Raw genomic sequence first — 20649 nt, 5'->3', positions numbered from 1 at the left:
ACATTGCATTTTTCTCTATGACTAGTTCCCATGTATATGTTCCTCTCTACTCTTCACACGGCAGAGAATTTTTTCAAAATGAATCAGATTTACTCTACATAAAATCCTATGATGCCTTTCTACTGCACTCCAAATGAAACCCAAATGCTACCTTAGAAGGCCTGGCATGATCCAGGCCTTGTCTACCCTCTGTACTTGAGCTCACACCTCTGTCCACGCCATTTTCTACTTCATTTTAGCCATACTGACCCTTTCTGCTCTAGAACACACTAGCTCTCTCCTGCATTAAGGCCTTTGTGTTCACGTTCTCTTGATGGAGAACCCTGCCTTAGACTTTTGCTCTTATCAAATGTATCCTGTCCTTTGAGACTGGAGTAGAGGGAGCTTCAGGTGATGAGTCTACCAAGAAGGATTTAGCTAAAAAGTAGGAGAGTTTTGAGAAAACAGAAGAAAACAAAAACAAAGCACAAAATACCCGGCTGGAGTTGTTGAATGTGAGTGATTAAAAAAAAAAAAAAAAAAAAAGGCGTGCCAAAGATGTTGCCAAGCCCTGTGATGCAGGCAGTGGTGAATGGCGGTGACTCTGGCAAGACATGCATGAGGGGCAGTGTTTTGCTTTCTGACGGGGGGACGGAATGAAGCCTTTGGTTTTTAAACGTGCTGAGTTTGAGAGGATGATGGTGACGAAACATTGAAATTAGTGTCAGATAGATACTGTATTACAAACTGCACTTGGGTGAACTGGCTAGATGGAAAAATACTGATTTGAGCAACATCAGTTTAAAAATTAATGAGTTCTCTCAGGAACAGGAAGAGTAGGGTGGGAAGATGTTCAAGAGCTGAGACTTGGGGGACGTTCAAGTCCCCCCAAGGGAGGCGGGAGAAAGGAATACGAGTGGAGAAGGCAAGATCTGGCTGGAGAAGGAGAAGAAAACCAGAGCTACCAAGTGCTGCTAAGTTGGGGGTGTGTTTCGGCAGAAAGGGGCTTCCCTGGTGGCTCAGATGGTAAGGAATCTGCCTGCAGGGCAGGAGACCTGAGTTCAATTTCTGGATTGGGAAGATCCTCTAGAGAGGAGAATGGCAGCCCACTCCAGTATTCTTGCCTGGAGAATCCCATGGACAGGAGGAGCCTGGCAGGCCACAGTCCACGAGTTTGCAAAGAATTGGACACGACCAGGTGACTTTTGGCAGAAGGTGGTCCATGATGACAATGATCCAGGAAGGATGTTAGCGCCATTAGGTCCACGGGCTTCAGTGTAGATGCTAAATGGTGCTCTATCATCGTTGTTTAATTCCATCTAATGCTTTTACAGTAGTGAAGGGAACAGATACGTTTCTGTTCCTGTCTTTTTGTTCCCCACTTCCAAAAGTTGCTCCTGTGGTAAGATTTTAATAATTGATTCCATTTTCCCCTTACCTTATTGTTTGAAAATTCTGACCCCCATCCTCCACCATCCAAAGTATTACAAATAAATTCCTGCAGCATCTCTTTGCCCCTATGATGAAGGACAAAGTAAATGAATGCATATGAAATGCAGAGGGCTTGGGTTTTGTTATTAATTCTGCCATTTATTATTGGGAAATATTAGAAATAACCAGTATAAATTCTTAGTTCTGTCTCACCATTTATAAAATAAGACTTGCACTAGTTTACAATGACCAGCAAAGTAGTCTAAAATATAAGTTAATGTTGTAAATGGTTTTGCAGATAGGAGATGCTTTAGGCATGAAAAGTTATTTTTATGTGTAGTAGAGACAACTTATGCTTCGGGTATGAATCCATTTGAAACATTTATGGGAAGCAATAACTAGCTTTCTTTGAATTTTGAAATGACGTATAAAACATCTTTTCAAAATTGTAATTGTTTCATAGTACTTGATTGCTTTTATTTCCAAATGGGCTATGTCCTCTAGCGTGTCCAAGGCAGTGAATCTGCAATGCCAGGAAAGCTGGTGAGAAAGTAAAACATCATAAATCAGTTTATTTGTCATCATGAGTTCAAATGATTGATTTTTAAATTTTTTGTCCATCATAGAAGTAATATGTCTGTTTATGGAAAAATCAGAGACACGTACAAACATGAAGAAGAATCACACTGAACTAAAACCCCAACACTCAGAGGAAGAAACCTACAAGAGCATTTTAGTGTATTTCTTTCCAACGATTGATTAAAACAAAGCAAAAGCAAAAAGCTAAGCTAAATGACACCCACCTACACTTTGCACCCATGATGTCTGTTGACCCTCTCACCAGCCTTCAGCAGTGGACAATGGTCCACAGTCTTCCTGGACACCTAAAGGATTTGTGTATCTGGGAGGGTGAGAGAATAGCCCCAGGGCATCCACATAGCCTCTGGGGGTGCACAAAATACTGACTCTTCGGACTCAAAATACTGCAGCTGTTTCCATTCCATCAGGCTGTATCTTGATAATTTAGCCTTCCAGCGTGGATAGCTGCAACCTTAGGCGCTGAGCGAATCGGGTTCTGTTTCAACACCCTTCATCAAAGTATTTATGTGACTGTCACTCGGTGTAACCTTCCTAAACCAACTTTTCACTTCTGTACTATTTCAGAGTCTTGCCGCCAATAACCAGAAAAAAGGTGACGTTTTTATAGCAACTCGTTTCTGTGTTCTGAAGAGTTCTCCGGGTGCATTTCGAGGGGCCTTTCCACTGCCTATGGATCGACTGCTTTTGCATGCTCTGCCTTATTATACTCTAGGAAGCCTTGTCAGTTAACTGCTTTATGCCTTTCACATGACCACAGTTACTGCATCTTTCCTCCATCCAAACAAACAGCAACGTTAGAAGAGAGATGAGGGTAGAGACTCCAGTTTGCTGGAATTTGGAGCCACTGGTGATAACAGCCATCCATCTCTGAGCCCTTTGATACTGAACTGCTCTAGAATGACATGCAGTCTTCTCGCAAGACACAGACTTAAGCCCTCAAATGATGATTAATAGACTTTATTTGAAAGGACTGTTTTATATTTACAAGAAGATGGGGAAGAGCGCCTAGAGAGTTCCCCTCTACCCCACAGGCTTCTGTGGTGGCTCAGCGGTAAAGAAACCCCTGCAGTGAAAGAGCTGCAGGAGACACGGATTTGATCCCTCGATCGGGAAGATGCCCTGGAGAAGGAAATGGTAACCCACTCCAGTATTCTGGCCTGGGAAATCCCATGGACAGAGGAGCCTGGTGGGCTTTAGTTCATAGGGTTGCAGAGTCGGATACAACTGAATCGACTTGGTACGCATGCACGTATACCCTATAACTAGTTCCCCCTCTTACTATCTTACCTGAGAACTGCTGCTGCTGCTGCTGCTGCTAAGTCGCTTCAGTCATGTCCGACTCTGTGTGACCCCAAAGACGGCAGCCCACCAGGCTCCCCCGTCCCTGGGATTCTCCAGGCAAGAACACTGGAGTGGGTTGCCATTTCCTTTTCCAATGCACGAAAGTGAAAAGTGAAAGTGAAGTTGCTCAGTCGTGTCCAACTCCTAGCGACTCCATCGACTGCAGCCTACCAGGCTCCTCCGTCATGGGATTTTCCAGGCAAGAGTACTGCAGTGGGGTGCCATTGCCTTCTCCGACCTGAGACCTGAGAACTGTACAATTGTCTAAATTAATGAACCCATATTGACATAATGTCTTTAACTCCAGTTCACACTTTATTCCAGTCTCCTTACTTTTTACCTAACATTCCTTTTCTGTCCCTCAACCCCAGGCAGGAGTCCTCAACACGTTCAGTCGTCGCGTCTCCTCCTCCTTTTAGCTGTGGCAGTCTCTTAGACTGCCCTTGTTCTTGATGACCTTGACAGTTTTCAGGTGTGCTGGCCAGACACAACACAGGATGACCTGAATTGGCATCTGCCTCAGGATTAGCTCGATCAGAGGTAGAGTGTCGTTTTCATCATATCCGATGAAGAGTGCATGCCAACAGTAGGACCACGGCTGCTGATGTTGACCTTGATCATCTGGCTGACATAGTGCTTTTCCACTGTAAACTTACTCTTTTTAAGGTTAACTTTTGCCATGGTTCTTTTGAACATCCTTGAGCGATACCATTTAAAACTAATCACACCCCTAATTATCACCCTTGGAGCTTGCAGACGAGATGAGAGAGTGATGTTGTCATTTGATTAAGACTATAGATAGGAATCTGAACCAAGGAAATATATTTATCCTTTATGGGAACATTGCCACCATATTCCCCTGGACCAAGACCCTGCTCAATCAAACCAACAAGATTTTCTTTAGCTCTCTGGGATTACAGAAAATGCTTCGTGAGTTTCCAGGGCCTGGTCCTCAGATTCTTTTGCAGTTCGTAATGGTTGTCTGAGTTTTTACCCCCACCTAGATTTCCGAAGGACTGTTTATCTTAATTCTCTTTTACGTACCTCAGATTAATCCTCTTCTCTTAGGCTCATGTTGGCATTGATAGTGATTTTGCTTTAAAGCCAGAACTCTAGGTTAGTGTTTTAAGTTTCCTCTTGGCTAGTAGTCTCATTAAAGGTTATTTTCCCACTGGCTCACTGGATAACTTGAATGGATACCTCCCGAGGACCTTAACCCCCATATATTCTAATGACAGGCATGAAGCTGTCATCTTCTCACTGTTAGCCTGTTTGGTTGGAGAAACACTGCCTACAAGTCTGTAAACTTGGATTCAGACATCCTAGACTGATTTTATGTGTTAAGCTTTTCAGAAGCCCTTTGACTGTTCTTGCTTAGTTGAGCTTCCTTAACCCCGTGAGAATCGAGCCTTCCCAGGTGGCGCTAGTGGTAAAGAACCCACCTGCCAGTGCAGGAGATGAGATGTGAGATCGATTCCTGGGTCAGGAAGATCCCCTGGAGGAGGGCATGGCAGTTCTCTGCAGTATTCTTGCCTGGGAAATCCCAAGGAAGCCTAGTGGGCTACAGTCCATAGAGTCACAAAGAGTCGGACACGACTAAAGTGACTTAGCAGCAGCAGCACCGTAGATGCAGGCTTTGATCGAGGGCAGTAAATCAAAGAGGAGTCAGACCAGGGCCAGGTCTTGTGGCTTCAAGATGTTTATTGTTCAGTATCTCAGAACTCTGTCAATCTCTTCTGTAAGGAAGCTGAAGCCCTTAGGTGGACAGCAGGGCGGTCTGGATGACCCTTAGTAAGTCAGGCCAGGGAGGCTTGGCCAGATGGAGCAGGAAAGAGGCAAGACTTCCATGGATAGCCAGGCTCTGGGTGACTCACATGGGGAGGATCTGAAGGCACTATAGGGGAGATCTTTATTGATGGCTTTTCCAAGGCCTTAAAAGCCGTCGCTACAGAGATTCTTGCTTAAGGAACTAGGTTTATAACTTCCCCCTTCACCAGCCATAATCAAGTCTGAAGATGACAAACTCAGACAAGCACAGTAGGTGCATGCATGTCTCATGGGAAAACAGTGCTGATTGTCACAGAAGATAATTGTGTTAGAAACCTAAATATCTGATATGCTTCTTTCCACTGTGAGACTGATGAAGAAGGAAATGGCAACCCACTCCAGTACTCTTGCCTGGAAAATTCCATGGATGGAGGAGCCTGCTAGGCTACAGTCATAGGGTTGCAAAGAGTCGGACACGACTGAGCAGCTTCACTTTCTTTCTTTCTGTAGTTCCTTTTGGAGAAGTAAGTGGCAACCCACTCCAGTGTTCTTGCCTGGAGAATCCCATGGACAGAGGGGCCTGGTGGGCTACAGTCTATGGGGTTGCAAAGAGTCGGACATGACTAAGCAAGTCACACACACACATTGTGAGACTGAGAAGCAAAATGGCCATTTTATCAAAAGGACTGTCTGTGTATCTGGTTACTCAGCAGAAAGAAAGCTGGAAGTTCCTCCCCAAGATAAGCTAGTCACATTTTTTTATTTAGTCAACTGAGTTTTGTTGATGCCCAAATATTGGCAAAAACAAAATGTATGCAAGCTGTATGTTTTCTAAGGTCATATTTTTTTTCCCCTGGGTTTCTAGGGCTTGAATGTGCGGCCTGCTTTTATGGTTTGTCAACAAGATCACTCCATAAAATACATTCTGATATCTCACAGCTGTGTATAATTTATTCTGTCTATCCATGCAGCACAAATAAAAATTTTATTTGCATCATCTAAAAGAAATACCAGTGTATAAATACTTAAGCAAAGCTCATAAGAAACCATCCTCTGACTGCATATACTGCTGGGGGGATGTTATGCAACCAATTAAAAAGCTGAGAGATGGCTTCATTATCCATGTATATAGATAGTAAATACTGTCCTCAGCAAATAATGTTGTTATTCAATTTCTTTAAAAGGTTGCACAACATTCTACAAGTACTGGCACAGTCTGCCTCTCAGTTCTCTTTGGAATATTTAGAAATAAAGCCTCTTAGAGGGGAAAAACAATCAGTCCCAAAGGACTTCTTTTGGAATAAGATGCTGGTATATGTAGGTGAAAAGGGAAGTGTTAGTGGTCGGAACATTTTGCCTTCAGGAGAGTAAGTAACTGTCGCTCTCTGCTCCTAAGCACCTGGGAGGAGAAAGGTCCAGGGGACTAATACGTTCTTTATATTTGGTTCGTGCAGCTTCAGTTTGACTATTGAAGAGGAAAGCCCACAAAGGCCTCCCTTCTCCCCGCAAAATCAAGGATGCAGGCATACTGCCTCTCCTAGGGCCTCACAGGCAGAGGCAAGCTAAGGAGACCTGGATTTCATGGCACTTCTCCTTTCTTCTAAGACAGTGGTCCCCAGCCCTTTTGGCACCAGGGACTAGTTTTATGGAAGACAGTTCTTCCATGGCCTAGGGTGTGGCGGAGCTTTCAGGATGACTCAAGCACATTGCATTTATTGTGCACTTTGCTGTGTCCTTAGTCGCTCAGTCGTGTCCGACTCTTTGCGACTCCATGGACCGTAGCCCACCAGGCTCCTCTGTCCATGGGATTCTCCAGGCAAGAATACTGGAGTGGATTGCCATTTCCTTCTGCAGGGGATCTTCTCCACCCAGGGATGACCTGCATTTCCTGCATCGTCAGATGGATTCTTTACCTGCGGAGACATTAGGGAAGCCCCATTATGCACTTTCTTTCTATTCTAATGTCCACACGGTCTATGGCCCGGAATTGGACCCCTGTTTTAAGACAGGCAGCTTCTCAGTGAGTTCTATCATATTGAAAGTTTTTCTCTAAGTCTCTGAAGCCTGGGTGATAACCTTCCAGGCCTGTGAGCATCACGGCTGGGATACCCATGGAAACCATCCCGTCTTCCTTACTGTGGCTGGGTGGTGAGCAGTGCAGGACTCCAGGTTTTGATTTATCCAGCCTTGGGGCATTTGAATTTGCTATTAAGTACTCAATTTAACAATTCACTTGTGTTGGAAACTTAACTGACAAAACTTCCAGGAGTAGCTTATAATCAACTTGGTTTGTTTATGTAGAGGAAATTTTAAAATGCTTGCAGTCACTCTCTTAACAGTTTAACTTGACTTTCCGGAGGATTAAAATGTTGGCCAGGGTAACTCTTTGGCACGTGGCATGGTTTTCATTGGTTGAGGGGCAAGTTCAGGCGCATCTGCCGTTTTCACTCTGTAATTGTGGGTATTTCAAATCCCTAATCCACTTCAGACAGCACACCAGCACTCTTTCAAGATGTGTTCAGTTAGCTGCACTCTTGGCCCACTCTGCAGAAGCTGTGTAGCTGGATCAGAACTCACTTTGTTTCAGGAACTTCTAACATGGGCATCCCACTGAGGGTCTTGCACGTGAGACCTGGGGCTCGGCCAAGCTTCGAGAAGGATCTTGATGAACTGCTTCATGTGTGTCACCCACCTTGCGCCTCCCTGCCCTCTGCTTCATTTTATGGAAAAGAAAACATCTGAGGACCCACTGCCGATGTGTTCCTCCCACGGCTCTGGGAAGGGCTGGAAGTTCCTCATCCTCCATGCTTCCCGTCCCAACAATACAGTCTCTTGTCCCTGTCCATCGGAAGTAGCCTTCCCCACCAACTACCACGACCTTGTTTTTGTCATTACACTTTTATTTTGAAATCATTTTAGATTTATAGAAGAGTTACAAGGCCATCACGGGGTGTCCCCCTAGCCCTGTTGTCCCAGGGTCCCGGTTACTCTGTGCAATCATCTTATTTGTTCAGAAGTCTCTCACCCAGTGTAAAAATATAGGTCACGAGGGCAGCTTGATCTGTGACTCTCTCATAGATGCACAGATGGAGAGAACCAAGTGTTCTGAGGTGGAGAGAGCTGTATTTAAGAGATGAGGGTCCCAGCAGTGTAGGCAGAGGGGACTCACTCCAGGTAGCACGAGGGCTGAAGCAGAAAGAGCGGGCTATTTAAGTGGAAGACATCAGATCTAGAAGGCCCGTCACAAGGCAGGCAGTTAATAGGTAGTTGGTGAATGAGTGAGTGAGTGAATGAACTAGTAAGTGGGCCAACAGCTGGGCCTGGGCCAACAGCTTGGCCAGGACCAACAGCTAATAAGTGGTCAGGATGCTACTGATGTTGGGGATGTCTTACTCCAAAGCCCCTGCTTGGAGTGTCTCAGCACTCTTGGAGCACATTGAAGGGCATGAAATCAAGCCAGTAGATGACGCTCGTTTATTCAAGATCTCTGAGCCATCGTGGGCCACTCTGTCTTCAGCCAGGAAAGACTTCTGATGAACTTCATGCTGATAACCACCCCTTCCTCATATCGCCCCCTCCACCAGACGTCCACCGATGTCACCGCCTGGAGCCGGCCCCTTCCGCCTGCACAGGCGGGGCCCTCATCTCCTGGACACGGGCACATCCCAGCCCTGAGACCACAAGCCCATGTCTCCTTGCTCCCTTGGGCCTCTCTCTCCCTCTCCCTGCCCCACGGGGCCAAGGGGCCCAGCTCACCCCCTCGGCCACTGGCCAGAGTCCCAACGTTCAGTTCATCCCTGGTCCCTTGGCACTCAACGATTGGGAGTTTTAAATGCTTTGTGACCAGCTTGAGAATTTTCCAGGGAGGCTGTGTCAGACAGTTAATACTCAAGTACAATAGTAATCCTTTTGTAACCTGAATATAACTGCAGACTTCCACACTGAGAATGATAAAATGGTGTGGATTGAAAGGTATTTGGAGAACTGTAAAATGTCTAGGATTAAAATTTCAATACCATTTGTGCCCAATAAATGCAAACTCTTTAGTAACTTGAAACTGTGCTATTATGACTCAGGTCTGAAAATTATGAGTCCTGGTTGAAGAAATGGGAATAACATGTGAGGGAATCAACTCCCATCCTTTACCTTGAGGGGCAGACTGTGGTTGCACCGAAGAGCGGGAGTGTGACCTCATAGGGAAGCTGGCCCGGAAAATTACTGCATTTGTTAAGAAAGTGATATACTCTCCAGAAGAGAAAAATGTTATACTTTCCATTAGGATTGTTTATGGAAATGGGGCCACATTGAACCTGTGTAAGTATATTAACTGGTTCGACAGGACCCCAGGAAACAAGATCACATAATAGTTGACTGAATGACTTGACTTTTTTTTTTTTTTTACATGAACCAGTCTAGTCAGTCGAAACTGACAAATTAATTTTGTCTATAGAATCATTCCCTGAAGCCCATAAAATTAGCCCCCATAAGTACAGAGAGCAGAGTCGGCTTTGTATTTAACTGATTCGCTGGGACTTAAGTAAATGGACTTAGTCTTAATACAGCTAAAGCCTTGAGACTTTTAATAGAGCTGATCTTAAGCAAAGGATTAATTCATCATTTAAAAAGTCACGGCTCGTGGATTTTTGTTGCTTGTCAAAGGACAGAATTACATACTTTGATGATGGTAATCACCCAGCACATGCCACAAGTCTTGAAGGGGGAAAAAAATTAGCTCTTATTTGGTTAAAGATACAAAAATTTTTGGTCTGAGTGACAGTGAATTAATCAGTTTTAACACTCAACTATGATATAATAGATGATGGTATTTGCCTGGCTTTATTCAACTTGCAAGTATTTTCATTGAGTTGTTGGTGTCATACTTTTGATGCCAAACTCTTCCAAACTGGAATAAGCATAGGGTTTTTCTTTGTGTTACAGGGGTGAACTTGGGAAGCCAGTTTGTGCCTTCCATGCAACAGGCCAGGACGAGGGACGGGGAAGGAGCCTATGAAGTGGTCAGTGTCTCACTTTTGAACGGAGATCCATGGAACCCAATGAAGACAGCAGACTCAGAGGTCAGTTTTTTACTTTTTCCTTCTTGACTTTTCAGTGATTGGAGTTTAAAACTCACAGGACTGCATTCATATCCTTTTATTCAAGTTTTGTCTTTACTTTAATTCCAACTTTATCCTTCCTTAAAAGTCAAATCTTCATGATTAAGAAGATGAAATATTAACTGATTTTGTATTTCTGATGAGTGTCTCAGCTCTGTTTGCATATGTGGAAAGTTATTTTTTTTTCAAATACACACCAAGGATAACATTTCCAGATACACAACTTCCAGCTCATTTTACTTGAGTGTGGGATATTTTTCTATAGTCACATCTATTTATCAACATTTTGGTTTTATCAATTATTGGTAGAAACATTTTCATGCAACTTTTTTTAAAGTTTGCAATGAGTTTTAATGCACTTTGATGCTGCATTTACTTCAATACATGTTTGATTTGAGTCTTCTGTGATGTAAAAGAATACTATAAAATAATAAAAATATTAGTGGTTAAATTTAATATTTTGATGAGTTTTGTCTGACAAATCTACATGACTTTCTTAAATTTCAGAACTTGTTGGAATAGTTGGAAAGTGATAATATCTATAGAAATATGAGCTCTTTGGAGAGATTGTACAGATGGCTTTGTCCTTGTGTTATGTGGAACTATTTTTAGATTATTTTTATAATAGAAAACAGATTTTTTTTAAAAAAGAGCAGTTGAGGCTGAAAATCCTCTGTGGTGTTCTGGAAGTGCTGCAGTGGGCCACCTTTATGTCTGTAATGATCATATGATTTATGATTTATTATCCCCAACCTTTTTGGCACCAGGGCCCAATTTCATGGAAGGCAGTTGGCGGTGGGGAGAGGGGGACAGCGATGGTTTTGAGGTGATTCAGGTGTATTTACTGTGTGCTTTATTTCTATTATTATTATCTCAGCTCCACTTCAGATTATCAGGCACTGGTTCTTAGAGGCCGGGGACCCCTGATTCACATCACTATTTCATTTTCTAAAGAGACTTGCAGCTGAAAGTGAACATTCAGAAAGGTTGAGTTAAAGGATCCAAAGGCCAGATCTGAACTTTTTCAGTATTTCTATTTCATGGGGATGGTTGCAGACTGAATATACAAAGTGCAAGCCAATCGCAGTGTCTCCAATGATGTTTCCTGGAAGAAAAACCTAGGATGTTAAAGAAAATCTCATCATGCTATTAATTTGCAAAATCAGAAATGACCTGATAGGTTCAGAAAAAGAGAAGTGTACTATTTTGTAAAGTATACATTTAAAACATTGATAGGCACTAATTAATAATATAAGAATATGAAACCATCTAAAGTTATTTGGGTGGTGGAAGCTTTTATGAGAGCTCTCCCTGGTGGTACGTTGCCAGATTTAGCAACTGAAAGTGCAGAAAGTAAAAGTGAAATCACTCAATCGTGTCCAACTCTTTTCGACCCCATGGACTCTAGCCTACCACGTTCCCCCACCCATGGGATTTTCCAGGCAAGAGTACTGGAGTGGGGTGCCATTGCCTTCTCCAGAGGATCTTCCGGACCCAGGGATTAAACCTGGGTCTCCCGCATTGTAAGCAGATGCTTTACCGTCTGAGCCACCAGGGATGCCACATTAAACCTGGACTTAGGCAAGCAATGGCTGTTTCTTCGGCATAAGTCTGTCCTGTGCAAGATGTGGGGTATTGTTGTTTATCAAAATCCAGATTTAACTGGTGTCCTGTGTTTTATCTGGCAACCTTCCTTGGAAGGTATCAGAGCAATGAGCTGATGAGGGTTCTCAGCGTGCCTCTGGAATGGACCAGTGCAGACTGGCTCTAGTTTCTGACCTCCAGCTTCATCCTTCCTGCCAGCCAGCCACCTGGCAGACCTCAGGAGGCATGCTGGAGGCAGCATTGGTGCATCCCCCGCCTTGGCCAAGCTTACAACCTGAGGACTGGGGGCCATCAGTACCATCTTTGTAGAACACTAGGAGGGACCATTGTTGTTGCCTCACTATCCCAACTCCTCCAGGACAAGAATCGTGCAGGGAGCAGGTACGTGTTGCTGTCCAGTTGCTGTCATGTCTGACTCTTTTGTGACCCCGTGGACTGTAGCCCTTCAGGCTCCTCTGCCTATGGGATTTCCCAGGCCAGAATACTGGAGTGGATTGCTATTTCCTTCTCCAAGGGGTCTTCCTTACCCAGGGAAGTAGGCACATACCTACTGCCTAAAATAGCTCCAGGTTTTATTTATTTAAGGGAATAGGAACCTAGGTGATTTGGGAGACAGCATCTTGCCGTAATGCCATGAAATCCGCTTCAATGTATGCCTCGTGGAATCAGCACTGCGGCTCTGAAATGACCACATGCGCCTCCGTTTGGTGCTTAACCATCAAGACCCTGCATGAAAAGGGGTTTGTGTGTGAGCATGCCATCATTCTCCACAGGGTAGATGCGTTATTTGTTGTGGGGATAGGGAGTCTGCCAAACAGTGTACATGTGTACGTCTTTCCTCGTTATCGCAATAGCCGTCCACATTGTCATTTTAAACTGCATTCACAGAGTGTATCGTCAAGTGTGCAGAACGTACTTACTTTTCGTATGTATTTCGCTGTGCGACTCTGCCTGCTGCACCTTAGAATGTAGGCTTTTAGGTCTGCACCCTTGCTTTCCTGCTCCCATATCTTATTCCTTGCTCCCTTGCTTCTTTCCGTTCAGCCAGCCTTTGACAGCTTGACTTAACTGATTTGAGGAAAGGCCCAGGCATTTTGGCTTCCCTGGTGGCTGAGGTGGTAAAGAATCCACCTGCAATGCGGGACACCTGGGTTCAATCCCTGGATCAGGATGATCCCCTGGAGGAGGGCGTGGCAACCCCCTCCAGTATTCTTGCCTGGAGAATCCTCATGCACAGAGGAGCCTAGTGGGCTACAGTCCAGGGGGTTGCAGAGAGTTGGAAACGACTGAGCTAAAAACAGCGCCAGGCATCTTCCTTTCTGTAACGTGCTCCCAGGTGACTCTAGTGAGTACATGGGGGGCTTCCCTGGTGGTCCGGTGGCTAAGATTCCACCTTCTCGATGCAGGAGGCCCAGGTTCCATCCCTGGTTAGGGAACTAGATGCCATGTACGGCAACTAAGAGTTTGCAGGCTTCAACTGAGAATTCGTGTGGCACAGCTGAAGATTCTGCATGAGACCAGGCACAAGTAAAGAAATGAAAAAAAACTGAAAAATAATGAGCACACAGTTTTGTTTTTTTTTGTTTGTTTGTTTGTTTTTGTTTTGTTTTTTTTTTTAAATTTTTAGTTTTTTATTTTTTAAATTTTAAAATCTTTAATTCTTACATGCATTCCCAAACATGAACCCCCCTCCCACCTCCCTCCCCAGAACATCTTTCTGGGTCATCCCCATGCACCAGCCCCAAGCATGCTGCATCCTGCGTCAGACATAGACTGGTGATTCAATTCACATGATAGTATACATGTTAGAATGGCATTCTCCCAAATCATCCCACCCTCTCCCTCTCCCTCTGAGTCCAAAAGTCCGTTATACACATCTGTGTCTCTTTCCCTGTCTTGCATACAGGGTCGTCATTGCCATCTTCCTAAATTCCATATATATGTGTTAGTATACTGTATTGGTGTTTTTCTTTCTGGCTTACTTCACTCTGTATAATCGGCTCCAGTTTCATCCATCTCATCAGAACTGATTCAAATGAATTCTTTTTAACGGCTGAGTAATACTCCATTGTGTATATGTACCACAGCTTTCTTATCCATTCATCTGCTGATGGACATCTAGGTTGTTTCCATGTCCTGGCTATTATAAACAGTGCTGCAATGAACATTGGGGTACATGTGTCTCTTTCAATTCTGGTTTCCTCGGTGTGTATGCCCAGAAGTGGGATTGCTGGGTCATAAGGTAGTTCTATTTGCAATTTTTTAAGGAATCTCCACACTGTTCTCCATAGTGGCTGTACTAGTTTGCATTCCCACCAACAGTGTAGGAGGGTTCCCTTTTCTCCACACCCTCTCCAGCATTTATTGCTTGCAGATTTTTGGATCGCAGCCATTCTGACTGGTGTGAAGTGGTACCTCATTGTGGTTTTGATTTGCATTTCTCTAATAATGAGTGATGTTGAGCATCTTTTCATGTGTTTGTTAGCCATCCGTATGTCTTCTTTGGAGAAATGTCTATTTAGTTCTTTGGCCCATTTTTTGATTGGGTCGTTTATTTTTCTGGAGTTGAGCTGCATAAGTTGCTTGTATATTTTTGAGATTAGTTGTTTGTCAGTTGCTTCATTTGCTATTATTTTCTCCCATTCAGAAGGCTGTCTTTTCACCTTGCTTATATTTTCCTTTGTTGTGCAGAAGCTTTTAATTTTAATTAGATCCCATTTGTTTATTTTTGCTTTTATTTCCAGCATTCTGGGAGGTGGATCATAGAGGATCCTGCTGTGATTTATGTCTGAGAGTGTTTTGCCTATGTTCTCCTCTAGGAGTTTTATAGTTTCTGATCTTACATTTAGATCTTTAATCCATTTTGAGTTTATTTTTGTGTGCGGTGTTAGAAAGTGATCTAGTTTCATTCTTTTACAAGTGGTTGACCAGTTTTCCCAGCACCACTTGTTAAAGAGATTGTCTTTACTCCATTGTATATTCTTGCCTCCTTTGTCAAAGATAAGGTGTCCATATGTGTGTGGATTTATCTCTGGGCTTTCTATTTTGTTCCATTGATCTATATGTCTGTCTTTGTGCCAGTACCATACTGTCTTGATGACTGTGGCTTTGTAGTAGAGCCTGAAGTCAGGCAAGTTGATTCCTCCAGTTCCATTCTTCTTTCTCAAGATTGCTTTGGCTATTCGAGGTTTTTTGTATTTCCATACAAATCTTGAAATTATTTGTTCTAGTTCTGTGAAAAATGTGGCTGGTAGCTTGATAGGGATTGCATTGAATTTGTAAATTGCTTTGGGTAGTATACTCATTTTCACTATATTGATTCTTCCAATCCATGAACATGGTATATTTCTCCATCTATTAGTGTCCTCTTTGATTTCTTTCATCAGTGTTTTATAGTTTTCTATATATAGGTCTTTAGTTTCTTTAGGTAGATATATTCCTAAGTATTTTATTCTTTTCGTTGCAATGGTGAATGGAATTGTTTCCTTAATTTCTTTTTCTACTTTCTCATTATTCGTGTATAGGAATGCAAGGGATTTCTGTGTGTTGATTTTATATCCTGCAACTTTACTATATTCATTGATTAGCTCTAGTAATTTTCTGGTGGAGTCTTTAGGGTTTTCCATGTAGAGGATCATGGCATCTGCAAACAGTGAGAGTTTTACTTCTTCTTTTCCAATTTGGATTCCTTTTATTTCTTTTTCTGCTCTGATTGCTGTGGCCAAAACTTCCAGAACTATGTTGAATAGTAGCGGTGAAAGTGGACACCCTTGTCTTGTTCCTGACTTTAGGGGAAATGCTTTCAATTTTTCACCATTGAGGATAATGTTTGCTGTGGGTTTGTCATAAATAGCTTTTATTATGTTGAGATATGTTCCTTCTATTCCTGCTTTCTGGAGAGTTTTTATCATAAATGGATGTTGAATTTTGTCAAAGGCCTTCTCTGCATCTATTGAGATAATCATATGGTTTTTATTTTTCAATTTGTTAATGTGGTGAATTACATTGATTGATTTGCGGATATTGAAGAATCCTTGCATCCCTGGGATAAAGCCCACTTGGTCATGATGTATGATCTTTTTAATGTGTTGTTGGATTCTGATTGCTAGAATTTTGTTGAGGATTTTTGCATCTATGTTCATCAGAGATATTGGCCTGTAGTTTTCTTTTTTTGTGACATCTTTGTCAGGTTTTGGTATTAGGGTGATGGTGGCCTCATAGAATGAGTTTGGAAGTTTACCTTCCTCTGCAATTTTCTGGAAGAGTTTGAGGAGGATAGGTGTTAGCTCTTCTCGAAATTTTTGGTAGAATTCAGCTGTGAAGCCATCTGGACCTGGGCTTTTGTTTGCTGGAAGATTTCTGATTACAGTATCAATTTCCGTGCTTGTGATGGGTCTGTTAAGATTTTCTATTTCTTCCTGGTTCAGTTTTGGAAAATTGTACTTTTCTAAGAATTTGTCCATTTCTTCCACGTTGTCCATTTTATTGGCATACAACTGCTGATAGTAGTCTCTTATGATCCTTTGTATTTCTGTGTTGTCTGTTGTGATCTCTCCATTTTCATTTCTAATTTTATTGATTTGATTTTTCTCTCTTTGCTTCTTGATGAGTCTGGCTAATGGTTTGTCAATTTTATTTATCCTTTCAAAGAACCAGCTTTTGGCTTTGTTGATTTTTGCTATGGTCTCTTTTGTTTCTTTTGCATTTATTTCTGCCCTAATTTTTAAGATTTCTTTCCTTCTACTAACTCTGGGGTTCTCCAACTCTTCCTTTTCTAGTTGATTTAGTTGTAGAGTTAGGTTATTTATTTGACTTTTTTCTTGTTTCTTGAGGTATGCCTGTATTGCTATGAACTTTCCTCTTAGCACTGCTTTTATAGTGTCCCACAGGTTTTGGGTTGTTGTGTTTTCATTTTCATTAGTTTCTATGCATATTTTGATTTCTTTTTTGATTTCTTCTGTGATTTGTTGGTTATTCAGAAGTGTGTTGTTCAACCTCCATATGTTAGAATTTTTAATAGTTTTTCTCCTGTAATTGAGATCTAATCTTAATGCATTATGGTCAGAAAAGATGCTTGGAATGATTTCGATTTTTTTGAATTTATCAAGTTTAGATTTATGGCCCAGGATGTGATCTATCCTGGAGAAGGTTCCATGAGCACTTGAAAAAAAGGTGAAATTCGTTGTTTTGGGGTGAAATGTCCTATAGATATCAATTAGGTCTAACTGATCTAATGTATCATTTAAAGTTTGCATTTCTTTGTTAATTTTCTGTTTAGTTGATCTGTCCATAGGTGTGAGTGGGGTATTAAAGTCTCCCACTATTATTGTGTTATTGTTGATTTCCCCTTTCATACTTGTTAGCATTTGTCTTACATATTGCGGTGCTCCTATATTGGGTGCATATATATTTATAATTGTTATATCTTCTTCTTGGATTGTTCCTTTGATCACTATGTAGTGGCCTTCTTTGTCTCTTTTCACAGCCTTTGTTTTAAAGTCTATTTTATCGGATATGAGTATTGCCACTCCTGCTTTCTTTTGGTCTCTATTCGCGTGGTATATCTTTTTCCAGCCCTTCACTTTCAGTCTGTATGTGTCCCTTGTTTTGAGGTGGGTCTCTTGTAAGCAGCATATAGAGGGGTCTTGTTTTTGTATCCATTCGGCCAGTCTTTGTCTTTTGGTTGGGGCGTTCAACCCATTTACGTTTAAGGTAATTATTGATAAGTATGATCCCGTTGCCATTTACTTTATTGTTTTGGGTTCGGGTTTATACACCCTTTTCGTGTTTCCTGTCTAGAGGATATCCTTTAGAATTTGTTGGAGAGCTGGTTTGGTGGTGCTGAATTCTCTCAGCTTTTGCTTGTCTGTAAAGCTTTTGATTTCTCCTTCGTATTTGAATGAGATCCTTGCTGGGTACAGTAATCCGGGCTGTAGGTTATTGTCTTTCATCACTTTAAGTATGTCTTGCCATTCCCTCCTGGCCTGAAGAGTTTCTATTGACAGATCAGCTGTTATCCTTATGGGAATCCCCTTGTGTGTTATTTGTTGTTTTTCCCTTGCTGCTTTTAATATTTGTTCTTTGTGTTTGATCTTTGTTAATTTGATTAATATGTGTCTTGGGGTGTTTCGCCTTGGGTTTATCCTATTTGGGACTCTCTGTGTTTCTTGGACTTGGGTGATTATTTCCTTCCCCATTTTAGGGAAGTTTTCAACTATTATCTCCTCAAGGATTTTCTCATGATCTTTCTTTCTGTCTTCTTCTTCTGGGACTCCTATAATTCGAATGTTGGAGCGTTTCATATTGTCCTGGAGGTCTCTGAGATTGTCCTCGTTTCTTTTAATTCGTTTTTCTTGTTTCCTCTCTGATTCATTTATTTCTACCATTCTATCTTCTATTTCACTAATCCTATCTTCTGCCTCCGTTATTCTACTATTTGTTGCCTCCAGAGTGTTTCTGATCTCATTTATTGTGTTATTCATTATATTTTGACTCTTTTTTATTTCTTCTAGGTCCTTGTTAAACCTTTCTTGCATCTTCTCAATCCTTGTCTCTAGGCTATTTATCTGTGATTCCATTTTGATTTCAAGATTTTGGATCATTTTCACTATCAATATTCGGAATTCCTTCTCCGGTAGATTCCCTACTTCTTCCTCTTTTGTTTGGTTTGGTGGGCAACTCTCCTGTTCCTTTACCTGCTGAGTATTCCTCTGTCTCTTCATCTTGGTTATATTGCTGCGTTTGGGGTGGCCTTTTTATATTCTGATAATTTGTGGAGTTCTCTTTATTATGGAGCTTCCTAACTTTGGGTGGGGTTCTATCAGTGGCTTGTCAAGGTTTCCTGGTTAGGGAGGCTTGTGTTGGAGTTTTGGTGGGTGGAGCTGGGTTTCTTCTCTCTGGAGTGCAATGGAGTGACCCGTAATGGGTTATGAGACATCAAAGGTTTTGGGATAATTTTGAGCTGCCTGTATATTGAGGCTCAGGGGAGTGTTCCTGTGTTGCTGGAGAATTTGCGTGGTATGTCTTGTTTTGGAACTTGTTGGCCCTTGGGTGGAGCTTGGTTTCAGTGTAGGTATGAAGGCATTTGATGAGCTCCTATTGCTTAATGTTCCCTGAATTCAAGAGTTCTCTAATGTTTTCAGGCTTTGGGTTTAAGCTTCCTGCTTCTGGTTTTCAGTTTTATTTTCACAGTAGCCTCTAGACTTCTCCATCTATACAGCACCGATGATAAAACATCTAGGTTAAAGATGAAAAGTTTCTCCACCTTGAGGGACACTCAGAGAGGTTCACTGAGTTACAAGGAGAAGAGAAGATGGAGGGGGTAGTTAGAGGTAACTGGAATGAGATGCGGTGAGATCAAGAGAGGAGAGAGCAAGCTAGCCAGTAGTCACTTCCTTATGTGCGCTCTATAGTCTGGACCGCTCAGAGGTATTTACAGAGTTATACGGGGAAGAGGAGAGGGAGGAAGTAGACAGAGGTGACCAGGAGGATAAGAGAGAGGAATGAGTAGGAGAGAGACAAATCCTGCCAGTAACCAGTTCCTTAGGTGTTCTCTACCGTCTGGAACACACAGAGATTCACAGAGTTGGATAGAGAAGAGATGGGGGAGAAAAGAGACAGAGGCCACCTGGTGGAGAAAGAGGAGAGGCCAGAGGAGGAGAGAGTGGACAAGTCAGTAATCTCGCTCTCAGGTAAACTTGGGTAGTGAAGTTTGGGTTTTTAAATGTACAAAATTGACAACAAAGATTAAAAATCTGGAGTAGAGGTTGGATTTTCAAAGATACAATATTAAAGAAAAGCAGAAGGAAAAAGGAAGAAAGAAAAAAAAGAATTATTGAAAAACAAACAAACAAACAAAAAAACAAAACACCAACAACCATCCAAAGAGTATATATGGTGTTTGCCTTAAAAAAAAAAAAAAGTCTTTTTTTTTTAAAAATAGTAATACTAGGTTATAGAAATAAAAATTAGAGGAGAAATAGAAGACTTAACAATTAAAAAAAAGCTCGGAAAAAAAAGAAAAAAAAAAGCAAAAGGCAAAAAAAAAAAAGAATGATTTTAAAAATATTTAAAAATTAAAAATATATCTGGCTCTTCTCTGATGTTATGGGCCGTGTGGGCTCACTTCCAAGGTGGTTCCCTCTGTTTAACTTCTTCTGTTTGCTGGTTTTTAGGCTCACTAGTTCAGTCGCGCTGTGGGGAGGGGGGATGCTGCAAACAAATAGCACTGTCGTGTGTGCACAGTATCTCTGCCCCGCTTGACCTGTCCTTTCTCGAGGCGTACAAACCGCTCCGGCTCTACGATGCTCAGCCGGGAACCGTCTGGGGCCGGCCCTAGGCTGCGTGCACTTCCCCGGTCCAAGCCACTCAGGTTCGGCCCTCAGGCAGCCCTCAGAGGCACAAATGCGGCTGGGACTGCGCTTTGTGCCCTTCCCAGGTCCGAGTAGCTCAGGAGTTTGGCGAGCGCGATCGCCGGGGCTTGTCACCTTTTCCGCCGCTACCGCTCAGCTCTCTGGGTGGACCGCTGGCGCACCCCGTGAGGCAGACTGTGACTGTCCAGCACCCCCAGAAGTCTTAGCAAAGGAGCCTGCTTGCAGTTAGGTAAGTAAAGTCTCTCCGGGTCTGCAATTGCCCCTTTCCAGTCCTTACGGCTCTGGCTGCCTGTCCCCGGCGGGGAATGGTCTGCAGCCGGCTTTTTCCGCTCCGTCCTTTGTTCTGTGCTCGGTCCTGGCGGGGTCTTATGTTCGAGCTTTTCGCGTGGTAGCTATCCCACAGTCTGGTTTGCTAGCCCAGGTTAGATCGTTCTGGTTGC

At 42.6% G+C, this 20649-nt stretch overlaps 1 protein-coding gene across 2 annotated transcripts in view; it reads left to right on the top strand.

The window, feature by feature from the left end:
* Positions 1-20649, top strand: part of ADAM12 (ADAM metallopeptidase domain 12) — a 401034-nt gene that overhangs the window by 42734 nt on the left and 337651 nt on the right. For both annotated transcript variants that reach the window (XM_069566850.1, XM_069566851.1), the window contains exon 2: positions 10057-10193. In XM_069566850.1, the coding sequence (XP_069422951.1) occupies positions 10057-10193 (137 nt within the window). The remainder of the gene's footprint in view (positions 1-10056; positions 10194-20649) is intronic.

The sequence above is a fragment of the Ovis canadensis genome, chromosome 22 (assembly GCF_042477335.2).
Source record: "Ovis canadensis isolate MfBH-ARS-UI-01 breed Bighorn chromosome 22, ARS-UI_OviCan_v2, whole genome shotgun sequence".
Lineage (NCBI taxonomy): Eukaryota > Metazoa > Chordata > Mammalia > Artiodactyla > Bovidae > Ovis > Ovis canadensis.
Note: the sequence above shows the minus strand (reverse complement) of the source record. Positions and strands in the feature narration are given on the sequence as shown.